The 21,906-nt window shown below is 32.6% G+C and overlaps 1 protein-coding gene across 1 annotated transcript in view; it reads left to right on the top strand.

The window, feature by feature from the left end:
• The window catches only part of ADGRL3 (adhesion G protein-coupled receptor L3), a 553,170-nt gene that overhangs the window by 469,127 nt on the left and 62,137 nt on the right, over positions 1-21,906 (top strand). Inside the window, exons 17-18 of the mRNA XM_023724827.1 lie at positions 5,036-5,102; positions 7,053-7,144. Coding sequence (XP_023580595.1) covers positions 5,036-5,102; positions 7,053-7,144 — 159 coding nt within the window. The remainder of the gene's footprint in view (positions 1-5,035; positions 5,103-7,052; positions 7,145-21,906) is intronic.

The following is a 21,906-nucleotide window of genomic DNA, read 5'->3' as shown; positions in this document are numbered from 1 at the left end:
GGTGTAATGAAAATATTCTAAAATTAGATTATGGTGACGTTTATATGACTTTTAAATATATGAAAAACCATTGAATTGTAAACTAGGTAAATTTTACGGTATATAAATTATATTACAATAAAGCTGTATAAAAATACTAAAATTTTCACTAATTTATCAGTAGATGACCTCATATTTAGGAAGACCCAAACTAATTTTCCCTTATCTTATAGCAATATTGTTTTCAACTATAAAGTAATTATATCAGAAAGCATTCATTTATAAGAGTAATTATTACAGTTCTTATACTTTCACTTCCTAGTAACTTGAACAAGATGAGGTCATGGGAATTACCCCAATATTTAATAGTGGTAAATCATAATGGACAGTGCTATTCTAACCTTTGTGCTCCATCATAAAAATATAGGATGTATTTTGCTGGAGACATAATAAAACCCTTTAAAAAAAAAAAGCATGATATTGTGAACTTTGAGACAAACAATATGTATCTGACGTATTAGAGCTAGTTTTTAATTTTAAGATCCAAGACTGTAGCAGGCCACAAAATGCTGTTTGTGATTATTACTAGTCACACCTCCCTTCTGCATCACTCAGCCAACCTTTTTTTCCCATTCATACAATTGCTCACAGGATATTTCAAGATTAGATGCATGTTTGAGAATAATAAAGTATTGAGTGTAATGTGATGGCAAAGGCATAAAACAATTCTTAACAGATGTATTATGCAATAAGCTTAGAACTAATTTTATGATGATAAATTAGGTATCTCTGCCTTTTCCCTTTCTCTTCCATCTTTCTTGCCTCATTTATCTTTTCCTTCCTTTATTCCTTCTTTACTTCCTCAGTCTTGCCAGATGTATGTAGGTAAAATATAGATTGCTGTACATATGTTACAGAGAAATGGAGATTATATAATGTACAAACTCTCATAAATGACATCATATAATTCAGCCTTGCAAATTTCATGCTCCAGTGGTAGCCAAAGATTGCTTACTTGTTACAGTTAATACTCATCAAGGATAGTCTAGTATGTGATTTAACTTCCTGCAGAAATGGAGCAAACACCATTCTTGATTTATATTACTTCAAAAAAGTTTGGTTAATAGTAAGAACTAATATGAGTGAATTAAACAAGCATCAAAAAAGAATGTGACAAAGCATATTAATGATACTACATTAAATATGCTAACTTTGAATAAGGACGTATACTCTAGTAATGTTACTGGTATCTAAGAGCATTTTACAGCATACATTTTAAGTGACATTTATATATGTTGGATAATTGGCTTACCATTTTTCTAAATATAGAGTAATGCCTTTTTAAATGACTGATGCTAATAAAATAATGAGGAGTAGTTTAGCAGAAGAGAATGAACTTTACAAGTTTGGGTTCTGGCATATTATTTTATTTTTCTCTTTTCTGAGTAAATATGATGGTGGTACTTGTTGGATTGGTAAGTGACATTTTTATGGGAAAATGATCCAGATATCAACATGTTTATCATTTAACTTTTAATGGTGTTTTTTGTAACTAAATATATTATTCTGGAAGGGAAGATTATTTATTCTTGTGGTTTAGAACCAGTTCTTTAGAGTACTGAAATTAAAAACTCATATTAATTTAATAAGACTTCATCATATATATAACATGTGCTGTCTTTGTAATTAAACATATGCCACAAAAAGATAATTTCAATTAGATCTTTATATTAGATTAAAAAAAAAAAAGACTGAAGTCAGTGTTATGGTATATGACAATGCTCCTTTAAATTCTAGAATATATATCTGATATTAAAAGTATTTTCAGTAGTCAGAATTTGCTTGCTTGTTTCAACTCTGAGTCATGTCCTTTGTTACAGCACTGCTATAACCATGATTTATAGATTATAATACATATCACTGAACTTCATAAAAAGGAAAAATTAGCATATCTTAAAAATAAAATTAGAATGGCTTACCAAAATTATTTACTTCACAAATTATATGTTGTTTGGTGGATTAAGGCAATTTTCACATGAATCTTAGTCTTCAATCACAGGTCTGTTTGCCCATTTACAGGCTGGACTTTATTGTGCTTAGCATGATAAGTTATTTCTCTAACATTTGTCTCACTAATTTGGACTGGTCTCCCCTTAACAACTGGCTTTGCATTGTATCCAAGTGACATTGAATAGCCTAGATTTATAGAATACTATGAGGTGAAATATATAGACCCAGGCATGTGTGTACACACACCTCAAAATGCTCTCCTTCAACTTGAATCCAGGGTGAATTATTTCAATATTGGCACAGTGAACTCAGGGCAGGAATCATGCAAATGTTTTAAGGTAGTTAATGAGAGAGAGGAAATATGGAAAGCATTGAGAAATCCAGCAGGTGGTCAAAAACAACAGCAGGTGTGGCCATATGGCAATCAAATTAGAAAAGGGATATTTGCCATACTGCCTTCCAGAAGACACTAAAGCCAGGCAGCCTCATGGAGAGATGATTTACTCAGTACATTTTAAGTGTTTCATAACACCTCTTTCACTGCTCAGTACTGCAAGGAATTTGAATCTATTGTTCCAAATAGATATTGAAGAATTTTCTTAAAGAAAACAAATAATACATTCTAAAGTAATTTTACTTCCTCATTTAGAGGAGATCACTACGCCAAAGCAAATTTTGCACGTTTATTTCCAAATAAAGCATTTGCTAAGCTGAGACCATTTTCAAAAAAGTAAAGCTTGATAATCCTAAATGACATTATTTTAACAAAACATTTGGTGAGATGATTTAAAATTTTATAATTTCCTACTTCGTCCACAAAAATCTCCATGAATGTAAGTACTTTGTGTAAGAAGTCCTTACTCTACAAAATAACATTTTCCAGAAGTTTTCCTGAAGCACATTTCCCTATAAAAAGAAATAGCTGAAAACGTGTTTTAGTTCACAGATTAGCTCTCAAAAACTTGTTTGATCTACAAAATAACTGGGGCTATATTATTAAATGTTATTATTAGTATTGTATCATGTTGCTATTAGTTCAGCAATATTCTTGGACTACAAATATGTGTGTTCTAGCCTGGGAAAATATCCATGCTTTGTCTTTTTTTTTTTTTTTAACCTGATGGAAAATAGGGTCTTTGTTGAGAAACCAGAGAGACCCATAAAAATGTCTCTTCCTCAGGTCTGGTGGTGGTGGTAACAAACTAACCTATGGTAAGAATGAAGACAGTGCGCGTATTTCAACCTTGAGTTCTGTCATTTGTTCTGCTTACAGATAGTGCCACATTCCTTTTTTCCATGACCAACATTTTTTGAGCAACAACAATAAAAAAAGATAACTGTTATTCAAACAAACGAATGGCTAACAACTTAAGTACGGATTGCTTTGGTGTTGACTTTTTCCCCCCCAAAAAGGATTATTATGTTTATTTTGAATAAAGAGAAATCTTACATATGTAAAAAGTGTGAACTGATATTCAGTATATTACTAAAGAGTCTGTTAGAATTCTGTTAAAATTAGTTGACCTAGATTTAGCTTAATAAAAGGTGGACAGATTTTGTGGTTTTGAAATTGATTTGCTTTAGGGAATTTGGTTATTTTTTTGGCTCAAAAACCTAGTTTTTAACCTTTTGAAAAGAAATTTAAAACTTACAGAAAAGGAAAAATATCATAATAAACATTACTGCCTCCATCACTCAAAAGTTACAACTGTCAGAATTTTGGCATATTTGCTTTCAGTAATTATTAAAATAAAACGTACGTTAAAGCCCCTTTAGTCCACTTCTAGTCTTTTTTAGTCTCATGTAAGAGTCAACCACTAATATGAGTTTGGTGATTTTTTTTTTCCTTTGCATTAAAAAAATGTACACATATAAGTATTTATCAATAATCTAGAGTATTGTTTTAAGTGTGTGGTTTATAGCATTGATTCTTCACCTTTTTTTCTAATCACTCATTTGTTTTTGTGATCATTTCTATTGACAAATATAGATCTACTTCCTCCCTTTTAGCTGTTTTATAATATTTTGCATTATGGATAGAAAACATTTTCTGTATCTACTCCCTTATGTTAATGGACATTTATAAATTCCTTTCTTAATAAATTTTCTGGTATTCCATCATTGCTTAGATTTATTTAATATTTTTATAATCCCATAAATATTTAAGTACTTAGTACTTGCATGTTTAGATCATCTAACAAACCATTCTTGACTATTTACCACTGTAGATGTTTTCTTTTTTAATTAAGCCTCAAAATGGCAAATAATTCAAGATATTATTTTTAACATCAAATGTAACTTGTTCAAAATTTACATTAATCTTTCTCATAACCAGTCACTTCCATTTTGTCTTCCTGTCACACTAAAGAATGAAAATGTAATTTCCCAGAGGCTTTAAGAATTGGGGGAGTATTAAATGTAGCTGAAATTAAGTGATTAATAATTTACTTTTGGGTCATGAATCAACTTCATGGGATGGTAAGGATCATTTGCAACCACAGAAACACTAGCAGTAACAATGCACTTTTTAAGACTTGGGAACTCTCAAAGTTTGGCTGCCCAACCTAATTTAACTTCAATTTTCTGATACCAAATTTATTTCTTCTTTGTACTGAATTTCCTCAGATCTTCTTGACAGGAAAATGTCACTTTACCTGACAGCTGATAGACAGGTTATGTAGCACCATAATTGGAGAGAAAAGGCTAGCTTAAAGCTACTTGATTTAATGGCTACACGTATGGCTTTTGGCTTTTTCTTTTTTTTCCTTTTCTTTTAAGGTTTCTATGACAGACACAAAAGGCTTTAGCAAATAGGCCCAGTGCCATTTTTCCCCTGTTTCCTCCAGAAGTAATTATCTTACTCCATCAATAGTGCTGTCAGAAATTGGGCACATAATTCAGCATTTAAATGAACAAGCAATGTAATATTTCCTGTCTCCCAGTGGAATGCTTTGCAGCTCACATTCTTCTCTGTCACTCGCTCACTCTTGATGTATATTCCATACCCAGTCCTTGAATGCCTTCTCTCCCTTGTGTTTCATTGCAGATGTTGGCTCCGACTTGACACCTATTTCATTTGGAGTTTTATAGGACCAGCGACCTTGATAATTATGGTAAGAACTCCTAATTAACTATGTGTTTCCCAGGTCAAGAAATAAAACTTTTCACTGTCCCTGTACAGTATATCTTTAATTTACATAGATTAATTTGGGGAAAGCATGTACTTATTTGACCCTACAGAACTCAAGCAATTAGACATTCATTATAGTCCATAGTTGGTCAAAACCGTTGGGAGAAGAAAACATGCATTTTCAAGAGTTTATGCAATGCTGTGGCAATTCAGGAGTCTAATCTAACAATCTATTTGGTTTGTCGACATTTGAAAAGTGAGGACTAGCTTTGATAACAGTATTTTCCTTCCTTACTCATTCTTACTTGAAATAGGAATGGAATCAGAAACTGGAAAGGTAGGGAAACACCTTAATGTTCCTTCCAGTTTTGTCTCTTTTTACATAAATCTCAGAAACTTTAATATTTAAAAAGTCTTTACTTAAGACAGGCACAACCAAATAACGCAAACATGGACTCATGCTTCCATTTTTATTTTTAGATTCATCATATCTTGATTTCAAGTATGAATTACTTCTCCTAATTTAGATAAAATTGTCTTGTCTTATAGTTTATACATAGAATTTTAAAATGCAAAATTGTTATCCATTTTTTAAAAATATTTAAAATTAAATATAGCTCTAAAATCCTTTATCTGAAATCCTTAGGGCCAGATGTATCTTGGAATTTAGAAGTTTTTCGTATTTTAGAAATATAATATGGTACATATACTGCACACTATGTGTGATGCCCCTAGTGGGGAATAAATAGGCAGTTATCCAATATCAAATACATCAACTAATGCTTTCACTAGAGACTAGTCAGTGTGCTGAACACAAATGTACCAGTATATCAGCACAGAAACCTAGGAATAATAAGAGGAAGTAGAATAAAACCATGAAGAGCCTTATGTCAGTTCAAATATGATTTTCCCACCAATAGGTTCAGTTCAGGTTAGGTTGTTTTGGCCACCGAATGTGTGTTTTAAAGCTTTTCACTTTTCTGACTTTTAGGGGTTGGGAATGGTTGATAAAGGATTGTGGACCTATATTATCCGGAGAACTACAGTGGAGTTTATAATTGGACTTTCCTAGTCCCCACCAATCTCAAAATATGGGATATATAAATGAATAAGATGGCAAAGGGCAATTCAATATGTGTTTTTTATATACAGTTTACATGTATATGATATACGGAATTTATACTGTACCGTTTTGTTTTGTTTCAAATCACATGCTTTCTCTGGTCGCAGTGATATAATAATATCATGGGGAGTTCCCACTTCTTTAATCTTAGTTTGTGGTAACATCAGAATTTAACCAGCATTTTTGTGGAGCCCTGGTGGTGCAGTGGTTAAGAGCTCAGCTGGTAACCAAAAAGTTGGCGGTTTGAATCCACCAGCCGCTCCTTGGAAACCAACCCTATAGGGCAGTTCTACTCTGTCCTATAGGGTCGCTATGAATCAGAATCGATTTGATAGCAATGGTTTGGTTTTCAGTTATAATGCCAGCTAGTTCAAAAACATATTGATTTTAGTATTTGTGTTTTTGTAATATAATATTTGAAAATATATCCCTAAACAGTAAGTTTGGGACTACGTTCAGTGTGTAGAAATAGTAACACACCTAGAATAATTATTGTTTTTCTTTAAAGAAAATACACTGGTTAAGGGGTTTGAGTTGTTTTAAAATTTCTGCAGCATCATTCTAACTGCTGCTGATTTTGTATTTGTGTGTATTAAGCATAGCAGTATTGTGTAAGTCAGTAGTATCCCAATTCCCCAAACTGGCTTCTTGCCTTTACTAAAATCCTAGGCAATCATCTATGACCCAATCTCTTTAAAGGTGTAGTGAGAGCTAGTTTCCCAGAACAACGAACGCATCTCTTATTGAGAGTGGACTTATTTTTTTTTCCTACTCCAGTTATCCTCCGTAACATTACCTTTTATATTCCAGCTTAATGTAATCTTCCTTGGGATTGCTTTATATAAAATGTTTCATCATACTGCCATACTGAAACCTGAGTCAGGCTGTCTTGATAATATCAAGTAAGTGATTTTTCTTTTTGTTTTTCTTTAGCTGCCTTACTATGGTACTTTAAAATTATACATATATACTTTATGTACGCTTTATATTTTATCAAAATCTTGTGACAAAATGGCAAAGAAGATCAGTGTGTTATCTTGGCTGAATAAAACCTGATAAGATATTATTATTTTGATAATACATTATTTATTATTATTTGCTGGTAAGATGCTGAGCTGACTTCATCTGCCTGAAAATAAGTACAATGAAGTTCTGTCTTCAAAGAAACTTTCTTTTTTTCCCCATAAACTGTGATTTACAACATGGTAAGTTTCTAATATCTGTATTTACTTGTTTTGTCCTGAAGCAAACCCTACATTTTTCGATCAGGACAGACTATTATTTCTTAGAGCAATAACCGCATCAGTTTCCTACCCTGCACTTCCTGCTTTAGAGTGATGTGGTGAGAGCAGATGATGATGCGTGCATGTGCCGAAAGGACAATTTTGCCCCACAGGAGAGGAACCTGGAAATTAGGAACCTGGGAGTTTATGTAGGAATTACTATACAGAATAAGGGAGAGAAGGAAAACTTCACCTCCTTAGTATAAACAAATCTTTTGGAATATAAACTTGTTACCCTCTCCCCTCCCTTTTTTTTTTTTTTTTTGACCGCCAAGTATATATTTTAAAACTTTTCACTTTTCCAATGTGTTGGCTTTTTGTCGCCCTTTGAAATATTAACACATACCTCTTGGGAGGTGAATCTCTCCCGTGGTCTTTCACTGTCTATTCAGTCATCTTTTAGCTTCCAAGTTTTGTTCTTTCACCCAGGTTTCACTGTTACGTATTAGAAAGTCGTATGCATGCATAGACATGAAAATAATTACGTTACTTTCCAACACTAGTAGTGCTTTCTTTATATACACAAAAATATGCTAATTTACATTTTCTGAAAAGAAAAATCACTGAGTTCCTTGGTATAACAAAAAAAAAAAAAACCTGTTCTTTTAAATTCAGTGACATTTGAGAAAGATAGCAACATTGAGATGTGATTTTGTCATTAATACACATCATATATCAAACTGAATTTTTATATAATTTGCCTACATCGTGTATTAACTTGGTTAAATATCTTTGTTTAAATAAACATGCTTCTGGAAATTTTATGAGGTCACTGTGACTTTCATGTGCTACTGACATTCTTCTTGAATTTTCTGAGATATCAGCTATGTCAGCCATTTTTCATCTGTGTACATCCAGTGCTTGACATAGGTCCTGGCCCACAGAATACCCTCAAGGAATCTTTAGAGGAGAAATTAATACATTAAAGTCTTTAGGGACAAAGGTGTATTGACATTAAGAGGGTACTTTTATTGAAGAAGACATCTGTCTAAATTAATTGAAAAGAGAGTCAAGGAATGAGAAAAATAAAAACATAATGGAACAAAGCTAGCAATCATCCACTATGAGTAATAATATTTGTAGTTTTTAATACTGCTTAGTTGAGATGATAGTTATTATATTATTGAATTATGTAAACTTAAACTGTCCTTGTTAAATATTGTGTGAATTACATGGGCTATTTGTTTCTGATGAGATTTAATAAGAATAAATTAGACTCAATTTTTTTCTTTTATATTTTTGCTTACTTAAATGTGTTATAACAGTTGTATTGATTATTCTTCAATATAAAATGAAGTCTAAGCAATATTTTATGTATCATTTATGTTGTGTTGTTAAAGTACTATCATAAAGAAGTGAATAAAACTTTTATATTTTTATAATTTACCAGATTAAAACTCAGAATGTCCATTCTTTATCATAATTGTCAAGTATACTTTTTAGTCAATTTCTTACTTTTTTGGCCAGTTTAGCAAAGGTAATTTTTGTCTTACCTTTAACGTTGTAACTTGTAATTAGCATTATCACATATTTTAAAAGAGTATTTTGCTTTCTCAATATTCATGGGTATTCCTTTAGGCAATATGGGCTAAATCGTTAGATTACTAGTTGGAAAAACAAACAAACAAGAGCTACTAACTGCAGTTAGTGGCATTGATGACATCAAGTTTTATATTACAAAGAAAAGTAAAACTTTATACCAGAATATCTTGATTTGAATTCTGTCTAAACCAATAGGATACAGACTTGAGCTAGTTATTTAACTTTGCTGAGTCTTCCTTTCTCTTTAAATTGAGTATAGTAGTGAAACATACCTGACCATCAAATGAGCAGAAGATTATAAAAGGTATTTTGATGATACTTAAAAAAAAAAAGTCATTAAAAGACAGATGAGAAGTAATTGTCAGAAGGGGGTATAGAGGTTGGTATTAATATGGAAGAGACATGAATATGACTATGCTGATGGGAAAGAACCAGTGAGGGAGAGGTTAAAAACATAGGAAAGGGAGTCATTGTTGTAGTCATGACCTCAGTTGGTGTTGGGAATGCCATCCAGAGCAGTAGTAGATAAATTTACACTCCATTAGTTTCCAGGAAGGGCATTTTCCCCCTTAGCTGATAGATGCCAGGAAGGAGGATCCTTTTCCACTTAGACTGGATAAAATAAATAAGAATAGGTGAGATGGATGAAGTAAATAAGAATAGTGTTGGTGAATCAGGGTTTACCTACTCTCCACCATGAAATAGAAAGGGTATTCATTTTCAAGATAAAAGGTGTGTTGATGGAGATAGTAAGGCAGAAATCTTAAGAAAACGTTTTCTAGTACTTCCAGAATATGAAAGACATTTTATTTTATTGTAAATAATTATATCAACTATTTAAGAAGTGGATGTAAAGAAACCAGCAGTGTAATTGGTAAGGGAAGGATTTAAGGAATGTAACAAAGACTTTGAACATTAACTAAAGATAGTTTTTAGCGTTCTTTGTATTATAAGATATATATTTTAAAGTAGTAGGAGTGATGTGAGGGAAATTGTTTTAAAGGCATCATTTATTTAGAAAGCTTTTTTTTGAGTATATGGTTAAGGGCATATGAATGAATGATGATTTTTTTGGTTTTGTTTTATTGTAAAATGGTGAACAAGATGGGTCACTTTGCTTAGTTTTTAAGATAAAAACTATGATACAAGACCTTTTGTAAGCCAGTTTCTTTCTAAAACAGTACATTCATTTTTCAGGTATTTATTGCCCTTATCATACATGTTCTTTCACACATAGATATCTCTTTTATCTAAAATGTATTCTATTCTCACATTCACTGCCACCACCATCCTTTAAGCTACCACCACCTTCTGCAGAACCACTGCAGTGGTCTCCTAATTCCTCTCCCTACTTGATCCTTGCCCCTGCCTTCACCAGCTAAAGTGATCTCTTGAAAAGTCTAAATCTGATAATGCCTCTCTCCTGGGTAAAATGCTTCAATAGTTTCCCATTACTTTTACACTAATGTCCAGACTCTCTACCTTGGTCCAGTAGACCTTCCTGATCGTTTTGCCCCTTTTTTCCTCTTCACCCTCGTTCATGCCATGTGCCCTTTCTGGCCATTCTAGATGTGCTGTATTTTGCTTCAGGTCTTATTTCTGCTGTTCCTCTATTGACTTTCTCTTCCCTAACTCTATGCCTGGCTAACTTTTATAAACCCTAATTAATATAATTATTATTTCTTAAATTATTTTTTAATTCCAAATTTACTTCAAGGTCATCATATTAAACATCTTTTGAAGTTAGTATAGAATTTTATTTGGCTAGCTCCTTATTTGATTAACAATATACTCTAGATAAAAAATAATAATAAAACCAAATTATTATTGGTAACATGATTACTGAGAAAACAAATTATGCCAAATCTCAGGTTTAACTAAAAAAAGTAGTTAAAATGAATAAGAAATTTCTTTTTGATGCTTGCTTACTTGTGATTTGTCTTTTCCATTAAAATAAATAATTATATTTAGAGGAAAATATAACTCTCATTATTTGAATTTTCTGGTTTAATTTTTGCTAAGTTGAAATTGGAGCTAAAATCTAGCCTAATTTATTTTTAGAAATAGTAACACGTGTAAATACCGATAAGACAATTATTGAATTGTTACACAAAAGTAACATAGTATGGCAACAGTATTATGACATGTAAAAGTTTAATTCATGAGAAACTCTTGACACTTAACTTCAAAATAAAACTTGATAGTTTCTGTAGTTACCACTCAGTTCTATTATTGAAAAATATATTTAAAAACATGACAAGCACTTTGAAGAATAAAAAGTTATAACAGAGGCTTTTAGGCCTAGAAAGAAAATTGGTATCTATATGAAAAGTGGAGTCCTGGTGGCATTTGGCTGCTAACCAAAAGGTTGGCCGTTTGAATCCACCAGCCGCTCCTTGGAAACCCTATGGGGCATTCTACTCTGTCCTATAGGGTCGCTGTGAGTTGGAATTGACTTGACAGCAGTGGGTTTATATGAAAGGAATAAGAATTTACCAGGCTTACCTTTCCTATGTCTGTCCCTTTACCATTGACACATTTCTGAATCCAGGCTTTTGATTTTGACTTAGTCATGATTTCTGAATTCTGGTCTCACCCTTTAACTTAGGTTTTACAGGAGAGATGGGTTGGAACACATACTGTCAGATGGATTAAAGAAGTACCTTTCACTTTCCTTCCTCCTTGTCTGTGCTCTCGTTGCCTAAGGAAGACTCAGTAGCAGATAGGAGTAATGGCTTTAGCATCTGACCCACTGAGTCTGAATTTCTGCTCCGTCCTGTAATGGTTATTTGACTTTGGCAAGTTACATAATGGTTCTCGGTCTCAGTTTCGCCTCTAAAATGGGTATAAATGTACCCACTATGTAGAGTTTTTGTAATAATTTAATGTAATTATATGTGTAAAATACTCAGCATATAATTTGGTGCCCATACAGAAAGCTTTGATTATTTTAACCACTCTTTGTGGAACTACTCTAACTGCCTTTGATTTTTTTGCGTTTTCTTTAATGAAGCTTTGCTCATTCGCTGTCAAAATTCTATTAGAATTTGATTGGCTTTGTTTGCCATATGGTATCATTAAGAATTATACATGCTATCATCCTGTTTTGGTTTTTGTTTTTTTATCCTGTTATGAAAGAATTGGCGCCAGGGGTGGAATGCTCATTGGATTAATAAATAGAAAGTTCTGTAGCTAGTTCTGAAGAAACAAACAGTGTCCTCAGTGAGCTTGGACAGCTGCCATACTTAAAGAAATCTAAGAAAACTCCTGAATAGCTTCAGGGAAGAATAGAATAATGTTCTACCTCACTAATATCCATAATAACTTATTCTTTTTCTTAATATGGAAACATTTACTTTGTGGAATATATTTCTAGGTGTTGGTAGAAACAATTGAGCAAGAATTATATTCAGCTTGATTAGTAATAATTAGTACCTTTTGGGGTTAATGGTAGTAGGGTTCTAAAAATTTGAAAGCAAAAAAGAAAAGTGATATAATCTTGAGAAATACAATATTACAAGAATATTCTAATGCTTTAAGTTTTCTCCATATTAATATATTAATACATATAGCCCTGTTTTCAAAATAACCTCGTTTTTATATTATACTCAGAGTAATATCCTAAAAACAGTTTGAGCTTTTATGAGAAAAAGTGTATACAGTTCTGAACTGTATTTAATAAAAATGTTCATATACTTTGAAGTTTTCTGGATACATTTTAACAAAATACTTCTAGGGCTTTCTTATTCACTGTATTCAGCCTACTTCCTAAACTGGGAGCTGGAATTTCAGAAAACCAATCGAAACACTGACTGTCACTGGCACACTGGAACTGTAGGCACTCACTATGCCTTGAAATCAAATTATAGTTCCAATTTTCCTGAAAATAATTAGATTTGTATCAGATATAAGAGAATCAAGCCCTTTTTAATAATAAAAACATGAAAATTAACAGTTCCTTGGCTATTTATTTAGGGCTGGGACTCAGATTTCCTTTGTATCTGTCACAAAATGTGTAGTCAGACTATGGGAAAGCTTGATAATCTGAGTTTTCTTATTAAATCAACATTTCTGAAGTAATTTTACATGCAACAGCAGAATTAATACAAACGAGATCTTCATAAGACTGTAATTTTCCCCAAAAATAGTTAAGTGCAAGTTTTCGTAAGCATGGAATAAATCTGAGAATAATTGCAATTAAATAGTATTTGTGCTCTATGTTATTCACTATTTTATTCAACAATTTTTAATATAGGAACTTGGCATTTTGCTTTTTAATTATTTATTGAGTTATTCAACAAATGAGAAGTGCTAACATACTGGGTGTATTTTGAAGACAAAATTTACAGAATTTGCTGATTCATTGGATATGGATTGTAAGAGAAGGAGTGGAGTGTGACTCCAAGGTTTTGGCTTTGAGTACTGGAGGGCTGAGTTGTCATTAGAGTAGAAGACTGTGGCAGGAACAGATCTGGAGACAGATCAGGATTTTTTTTTTTTAATGAATTAACTTTGAAAGACTTGCTAGACATCCCCTTGCTGATGTTGAGTAGGCAGTTGGAGTTATGAAAGCTGGAGATATAAATTCGGAATTATCAGTATATAGATTTTGTTTTAAAACCGTAAGAATGGGTAAGATAAAATGATTGAAATTAAACACACAAAAAAAGAGGACTTAGGACTAAAACCCTGGAGCACTCTCACATTTATAATTCAAGGTAATATAAAATGTGTAAAGTAGATTCAGAAGGAGCAGCCAGTGAGGTAGGAAGAAAACTAGAGGTCCTTGAATCTAGGTGAATTTAGTGTTTCAAATAAGATAAGGACTTAGACTTGACCACTTGACTGCTAACATGGAGGTCCTTGGTGTACTTGACAAAAGCTGTTTTGCTAGAGTGGATTCAAGGGAGAATGGGAGAAGAGTTAAATACCACATGTAAAGACACATTTTTGGAGGTGTTTTGCTGTAAACAGAAGCTGAGAAATACAGTACCTAGCAGAGGAGGTGTTGGGTCAAAGAAGGTTTTTTTGGTTTTGGTTATATTGGTTGGTTAGTTTTTAAGTACAAGAGGTATCACAGCTTTTTCTTTTTAATCTGGTGAGAATGGACAATTTGTTGATGCAGGAAGAAGAGATAAAACATCTACATTTGATTAGGCAAGGGGGATGGGATCTAGTGGAGGCTGGTCTTAGGAAGGAGCACAGAAAAAGGCAGTTCATTCTTTATGTGACGAAACTATGACTAAGATCTGCGAACCTATTGACTAGCAGGTGTTTTCCTTTAAAATAATGCAATAAATTGTCCTGACTCACAGGTACCAAGGTATTAAGTACTGATCATTCAGAAATATTCATCTAAGTGATAAAGCAAATGTATGTAATCTTGGAAAAATAGAACATCATTTTAAGATTATTTTAATCCTCTATTTTTCTCGTTCATATTAATAAATGTTAATGTCCCGTTTAAGCCGTTGCTGTCAAGTTGATTCCAACTCATAGTGACCCAATAGACCAGAATAGAACTGCCCCATAGAGTTTCCAAGGCTATAATCTTTATGGAAGCAGACTGCCACATCTTTCTCCCGCAGAGCGGCTGGTGGGCTCAAATTGCCAACCTTTCAGTTAGCAGCTGAGTGCTTTAACCACTCTACCACCAGGGCTCTTTGTAGTAGTATGTATTTGTTATAAAATAAATATTCTGATTATATCTATCCATATGTAAATGTATGTATGTATATATATGTATACACACGTGTATATTTCTGTGTGTATATATGTATGCTTTTTATAAAATGCAAATGTCAAAGACTTTATCCATAAGTAAAAATCAGCTATATTGTAAACATACTTAGTAATTTTTGTGTGTAATTTCATTAATTTAAGAACTAGAATAAATATGTTGTACAGTTTCAGAGAAAATTAATCATTTATAAAGACTATGCAATGATATTCGTTTTCCTTTTAGCAATGATAAGCATTTTGATACCTTAAAAATTCATCTTTTATTTAGTTAGCCTCCTCAAAATAAAATGCAAACCTGTATGTTATAAAATTTTATTAACCATATTATGTAAAATTACTATACACTGGTACACCTTTTTTGGATATAATATGCACTTTTTTTGCTTATTTCATGGAAATAAATGGCTATATATACAGAACAGAAGACTGAAAGGAAATGTACTAAAATGTTAATAATGAATACTTCTTAGTGGCGAGATTATGTGTAATTTAAAATGTTCTTTATATACACTATTGAATTTTCTAAGGTGTGTATAATGAATATGTAGTACTCTTATCAAAACATTTTATAAAAATTTGGCCTGCTCTACATTATGCCCATAAACATTAGTGAAAGAGCAGTTTAAGGAAGTCATTTCTCTGAAAGTGTCACACTTGTACATTTGTAAATTCTGGAAGAGCTTAAAAATCAAGACTAATCTATTATGAATATGCTACTGTGGATATTGCAAAGAATGAAATTTCTACATAATGAAAATTTAATTAAGTCTTATGAAAATAGGAAGATTTAATTATTCTAATCCACCTATCTCCAAATTTTTTGTGAGGGGGAGCTCACTCTAGTGTTTTGAATTGCTATCATATACATTATTTTCAAAAGTTAGTAGAAGAATCCAGTTACGATTTTGAGATAGTTTTTTAAACTTACTCCGTTTTTATATTTTTGTTCATTTTGTAAAGGTAATTATTATTTATGCCCCTTAGATATTAAACATTTGAGTAAAAGTTAAAACATAAGTATATGTATTTAACAATCCCTTATTTAATTCCATCTCGTAGTATTGAATCTTATACACCAAGGGGTGAATTTCACAAATATTAACTTGTCAAGCATATTTATTTTAATGTAGTTTCAGCCCATAAGCAATTATACAAGAAATGAATAAATTTAGAGCCACATAAATAAAAACATTTGAATAATTCTGGAATTTTTCTGAGCAGAATTGTTTTCTATACTTAAGTCAATTTTTAACCAGTGATTGTTTAATGTTGTAGTTCTTAGAAGTCTTAAGTGAAAATATGATTTCTTCCAAAAGCTGAGTGAGATACATGTGAAATCTTATTAATACCATAATCGTGTGGCTTTTAAGAGATTTTCTTGGTTATTAAAACCAGAACCAACAAGAAAAAACTTTTCAATTATAGCATACTTAAGAATAGCACATTTTTTAAAATTGAGAGTTTTATTTAGTACTATATATATACATATATTTTAATTGACCAAAGCTTACTGATTTTTAAAATTTGTTGTGAGAGAGTTTTGAATAAGTGATATTAGGCTAAAACATCTTTTGTGCCCCAAATCCAAATCAAACCAAATTTCAAATGCTTCTTGGAGATTTAAAATAAAACTGGGTGGGTAATCTTAAATTAAATATTACATTGTCTTTTGAGTCACACAGTGCAAGTAAAACTGTAACCATGCATTCTGGATTAAAAGACAGGTGCTCACTGGGTCTGCCCCAAATCAGCTGTAACTGCTCACTTGCTCAAAGACCAATTTGAGATCTTACATGTGATGTCATTTTGAAATAATGTGGAAAATAAGAAGATGAACAGTTAATTTATTGACCTTTTATCATATGCTAGGCACCATTCTAAATCCTTTACATATCTAAACTAATTTTATCTTTGCAATAATTCTATAAGGTTTCTGAGATACTAATTAACTCACTTCAAGACTCTTATCTAGTTAGTGACAGAACCAGGATTCAAACATAAGCAGTTCGACTTCGGAGTCTGTTTCCTTAACCATTACCATATACTCTTTGTCATATCTCATTGAAGATCTATAAATAAATTCTGTTTAGTTTAATAAGAGATGATTTTATTTTCAGTAAACATCATTTTGTATTGTGGACATGATTAAGAAGCTTTAAATCCTAATATTGATTAGATTGCATGATCACTAAGGGCCCTGTGATTATTTTAATATTTTAAATTATAAACTCTTAAATCAGACTAGCAAAATGTAATAGTCAGAAATCTTAATGGCACAGTAGTCTCATCATGCGGTCAACAAACATTTATTAAGTACTTGTTATAAATCATGCTCTGTAGTGACCATCAGTATAGAATAATAAAATACATATATAATAAAATACAGTACTCAAAACAAAAATCCACTGCCATTGAGTTGATTCTTACTCGTAGTGACCCTATAGTACAGAGCAGAACTGCCTCATAGCGTTTCCAAAGCTGTAAATCTTTACGGAAGCTGACAGCCACATCTTTTTCCAGTGGAGTGGCTGGTAGGTTTGCACTACTGACCTTTTGGTTAGCAGCCCAGTGCTTTAACCACTGCACCACGAGGGCTTCTTAATAAAATATAGTATTACTTATTATTTATCAGGTCTTAGTATCATGCTAAGCAATTCTGGTTTGTTACTTCATTTTAATATTCACCAGAACCCTGAAATTAGTAAACACTCCAAAACCCTGTTGGCGTTGAATTGATTCCAACTCATAGAGACCCTGTAGGACAGAGTAGAACTGCCCCATAGGGTTTCCAAGCAGCAGCTGGTGGATTCAAACTGTCGACGTTCTGGTAAGAGCCAAGCTGTTAACCACTGCACCACCAGGGCTCCATACTATTATCCCTCTTTTCAGATAAAGAAACTGAAGTTTGGAGAGTTTATGTAATTTACACAGTGACACGACTGTTAGGACGTAGCTCGTGATCTTTTCGGCTCAGTCACATAGGCATTCTAGTGCTCTGTGATTCTCTCTACCAGAAAGGTTCTTCTCTTTCCCCTTTCCCTAACTCTTAAATACGCTTTAAGATTCAGCTCACTCATGAAATCCTCAAGGCATCTTTGTGTACTTCCACTGATCATTGTTGAATTTCCGCCTTTTTTTCCACCTAGTACTCTACTTGTCTTATAACAATCAAAACACCTGTTTCTCCCATTAATCTTCCTGACGACAGACTTTGTTTTATTCATCTCTACCCTTGGAACTTAATCCAGTATCACACTGGTAGGATACCCCAAATGTTTACTGAGTGAATCAATAAATGGATTGATATCAGCATAATATTAGCCAAGTTTTACGAGCTGCAATAGAGTCGATCTTGACTCATCGCGGCATCGGGTGTGTCAGATATAATTGTGCTCCGCAGGGTTTTCAATAGCTGTGATTTTTGTGGAAGTAGATCTCTACGCCTTTCTTCTGAGCTGCCTCTGGGTGGAGTCAAACCAGCAACGTTTCAGTTGGTAGCCCAGGGCTTAACCGCTTGTGCCACCGGGGGACTCCTATTAGCCAAATAGATGGAATATATTCCAAAGTTAAAACTACTTCCTCGAACTTTCTTAATGACAGAGTAAAGTTTGAATGCTTGCCAGTATTTTCTGTGCTTTTCAAAAACTCATAAGAATTGATAAGCTACATGCAACTTTAGAAATTCTTTCATAGATTAAACTGAAGCATTATGATCAAATTTATTCAAAGGCATTGGAAATATGGTCCTTTTAAAATATGCTTAACCCACTGCACCCTAATTGTTGCCATTTTACTAATTGCTTTTTTAATCAATTATTTTAATCTACTCAAATCAATTTCTGTTTAACTAAGAACCTCTTAATTTATTGCTAATTGAAGTAGAGGCCCTTAAAAGGTTTCTTCATAGGGCAGGTACACAGCCATGACATAATCAACCACTTCTGGTTTTTTCCTTACAGTTTTTTTGGCAAAACATGAATATCAGGTATATTGTACTTGATTTTAGCAAAATGGATTGAGATGGGAAATTCACAAATACTTAAACTACTTTGGAGGTATAATTTTTAAAAATATTAAATGAAATTATACTGAATACACTTGCTTAATAGGATTTTACATTAATCACAATATATCTGAAATTGGTAGTGACTGGAACATTTACTATAAATAATATTGCTGAGTAATACCTTCTTGTATCCTCTATAATTTCCTTTTGGCTTTGGTTTATGTTTATTTTCTATCCTAGCTTTAAGGCTTTCTACAGAGAATATGTCAATCTTAAAATTGGCTAAATCTTTAGCAAATCTTTTTAGTGATCAGTTTTGTGTCTATGTGAAGCAACATTTATCATAAATAACTTAATTATTAGAAATTTTATGGGTTAACAGTGAATTTTATGTCAGTAGTTCTCTACTAATTTTTGGTGAGTTTCTTTCTGCCCTTGGAAAGATATAAAATACCCTTTACTAGGAGTTGGGTATAATAAGATATGGGTTATGTTATACTGAAGAATCTAGCATTTTTCAGGACAAAATGGAGAGTGGGGAGGAAAGGAAGCCTATGCTGATTGACATATTAGGCAATTTACTATATGTTATCTCATTTAAATTATATATTCCTTGGTCACCAAATATTTGTTGAGATCTTTTGTAGAGCACATTTTATCTAAGTGTTCATTATATTTTATTTGTTAACATTACTTTGTATTCAGAGAGACTTTGTTTTTTCTTTTAAATTAGAGAATGAAAAAAAATATGATAATTATAAAATAGATAATGAATGTGTGAATGCTCTTTGTAAAATATTTGTTGTTACTTAGCACCACCAAAAAAAATTACACGAATAAGAGAAAATGTAACTCAATATATCTTAAAATGAAAATTTGTCAGAATACGTGAAAACAAACCTAAATAATATGCATTAACTTTTTTATTACACAATAGAAAAAAATATTTTTTAGTTTACAATAAAAATATATGTAAAAGGCAAAACTGTCTATCTAGCCTTTTATAATTATACACATATTAAATAAAATATTACAAGAAAAGAAAGCTTAATGTGTTATTTGATGATAGTTCTGATTGTTATCTATTGCTAAACTAAAAAAAAAATTAGCTCTTGCTTGTTTTTTTATTTTTGACCTTGATGTAGGGTAAAATCTTCCTAGTAATAAGAATCCATTCTACTCCAGTTGTGTTTAATATCTATGATTCCTGGGGTCACAAGTAACTTCATTTGTTTTGAAGAGCCTTAGGAATCTTTGCTGACCTCATGATGGAAACAGTTGATAAAGTCTTTCCAACCCAGTTCAAAGAAATTAATATATACAAATATAAATATGATTTTAAGGTCACTTTTCAAAATGTATAGTCACCCTCCAACTCAGATCCTTCCCTGTACTATGTTGTTGTATATCATCAAATTGATTCCAAATCATAACGAGCCTATATCACAGAGTAGAACTGCCCCATAGGGTTTCCTAGGCTGTAATCTTTACAGTAGCAGATCTTTTCTCCTGTGGAGCTGCTGGTAGGTGAACTGCCGACCTTTGAGTTAGTAGTTGAGTGCTTAACCATTGCACCATTAGAGCTCCTTCCCAATACCATAAAAAACTCACTGCCGTCGAGTTGATTCCAACTCATAACGACTCTATAGGACGGAGTAGAACTGCCCCATAGAGTTTCTAAGGTTGTAAATCTTTACGGAAGCAAGCTGCCACACCTTTCTCCTTCAGAGTGGCTCGTAGGTTTGAACTGCCAATCTTTTGGTTAGAAGCCGAGCACTTAACCACTTTGCCACCAGGGCTCCCTAAGACTCTACAATTCCTAATAAATTGGGTAGTATTTTATTTCCTTCCTTTCTTCCTTCTTTCCTCCCTCCCTCCCTCCTTTCCTTTCTTCTTTTAACAAATATTTATCAAGGCTGTTACTGTTCTAGAAACTATTGAAGTAGTATTGCATAATGACTCTGTTCTCATGGAGCTTACATTCTAATGGGGCATATAATACACAAATTAAGAAAACAAAGTATAGGGTGGTAATAAATGCTATGTTGAAAAATAACAGAGTAATGAGACAGAGGATGATGGTGTGTTTACTTTTTTTACATGATAGGAAAGTGCTGTCTAAGGAGATGGCATGTGAGAATCTGATATCTGAAAGACAAGAAGGAATCAGCTATATAAAAAGGGATTGGGGAGGGTTTGCATTCCAAGCAAGGGTATAATGCAACAGGGCCAGAATATATACTGCCCTGAGGACTAGGATAAGAAATTTTTATTTTATTCTATATCAGAAAACTTCTGGACATTGACATGCAGCAAAGGGACATGATTGGTTTTTATTTTGAACTTTCATTGTAATATAGCCAACCAGTTATAGGGGGATATGTTACTTAAGAAATGAGTTTGGCCATTGTAACAAAGGCCAAAATAACAGACTTAAACAAGATATGAATCCATTTATCTTTCCTGTAACAATCCTCACATTAAACAGTAGAGAATTCATATGGTGGCTTCATGGTGTCAGGGACACTTTCTCTATCCTGATACTTTGCTATACTAAATATACAGTATCCATCTTGCAGTATTTCCATTTTCCAGCTCTTTCCATCACATAAATATTCTAGCCACTGAAAGAAAGAGGGGTAAAGAGGAAGGCAAGCCTCTTTCTTTTAAGATCTGCATTTAGTAGTTGCACAGATGATTTTTGACATTTCATTGACCATGTCGCATAGCCACATTTAGCTGTAAAGGAGGCTGGGAAATGCAGGTAATTTGGAATCTATGCACTCAGCTAAAACTCTATTAATAAGAAAGAAATGGAAAAAAGTTCTTAGGATCCATCTCTCCAATATGATAAGAGTAAAATCAAGGAGAACAGTAGAGATGCTATAGTATATATATACAGGTCAGAGGGATTGTGGATTATACTGAAATAAGAATGGAAATGGTGATGATTTAGATATGCTTAAGAGGTAGAGTTGATAGGAAAGCCGATAGATTAGATGTGAAGTGTTGGAAAAGGAGCACCAAGATAACTCCTAGTTATTAGGATTGATTAGCTTGTGTGGGTTTCAGTTTCATTTAAGGCCAAGAT

Source organism: Trichechus manatus, unplaced genomic scaffold (assembly GCF_000243295.1).
Source record: "Trichechus manatus latirostris isolate Lorelei unplaced genomic scaffold, TriManLat1.0 scaffold00263, whole genome shotgun sequence".
Lineage (NCBI taxonomy): Eukaryota > Metazoa > Chordata > Mammalia > Sirenia > Trichechidae > Trichechus > Trichechus manatus.
The sequence above is the reverse complement of the archived record's forward strand: the minus strand, read 5'-3'. Positions and strand labels throughout refer to the sequence as shown.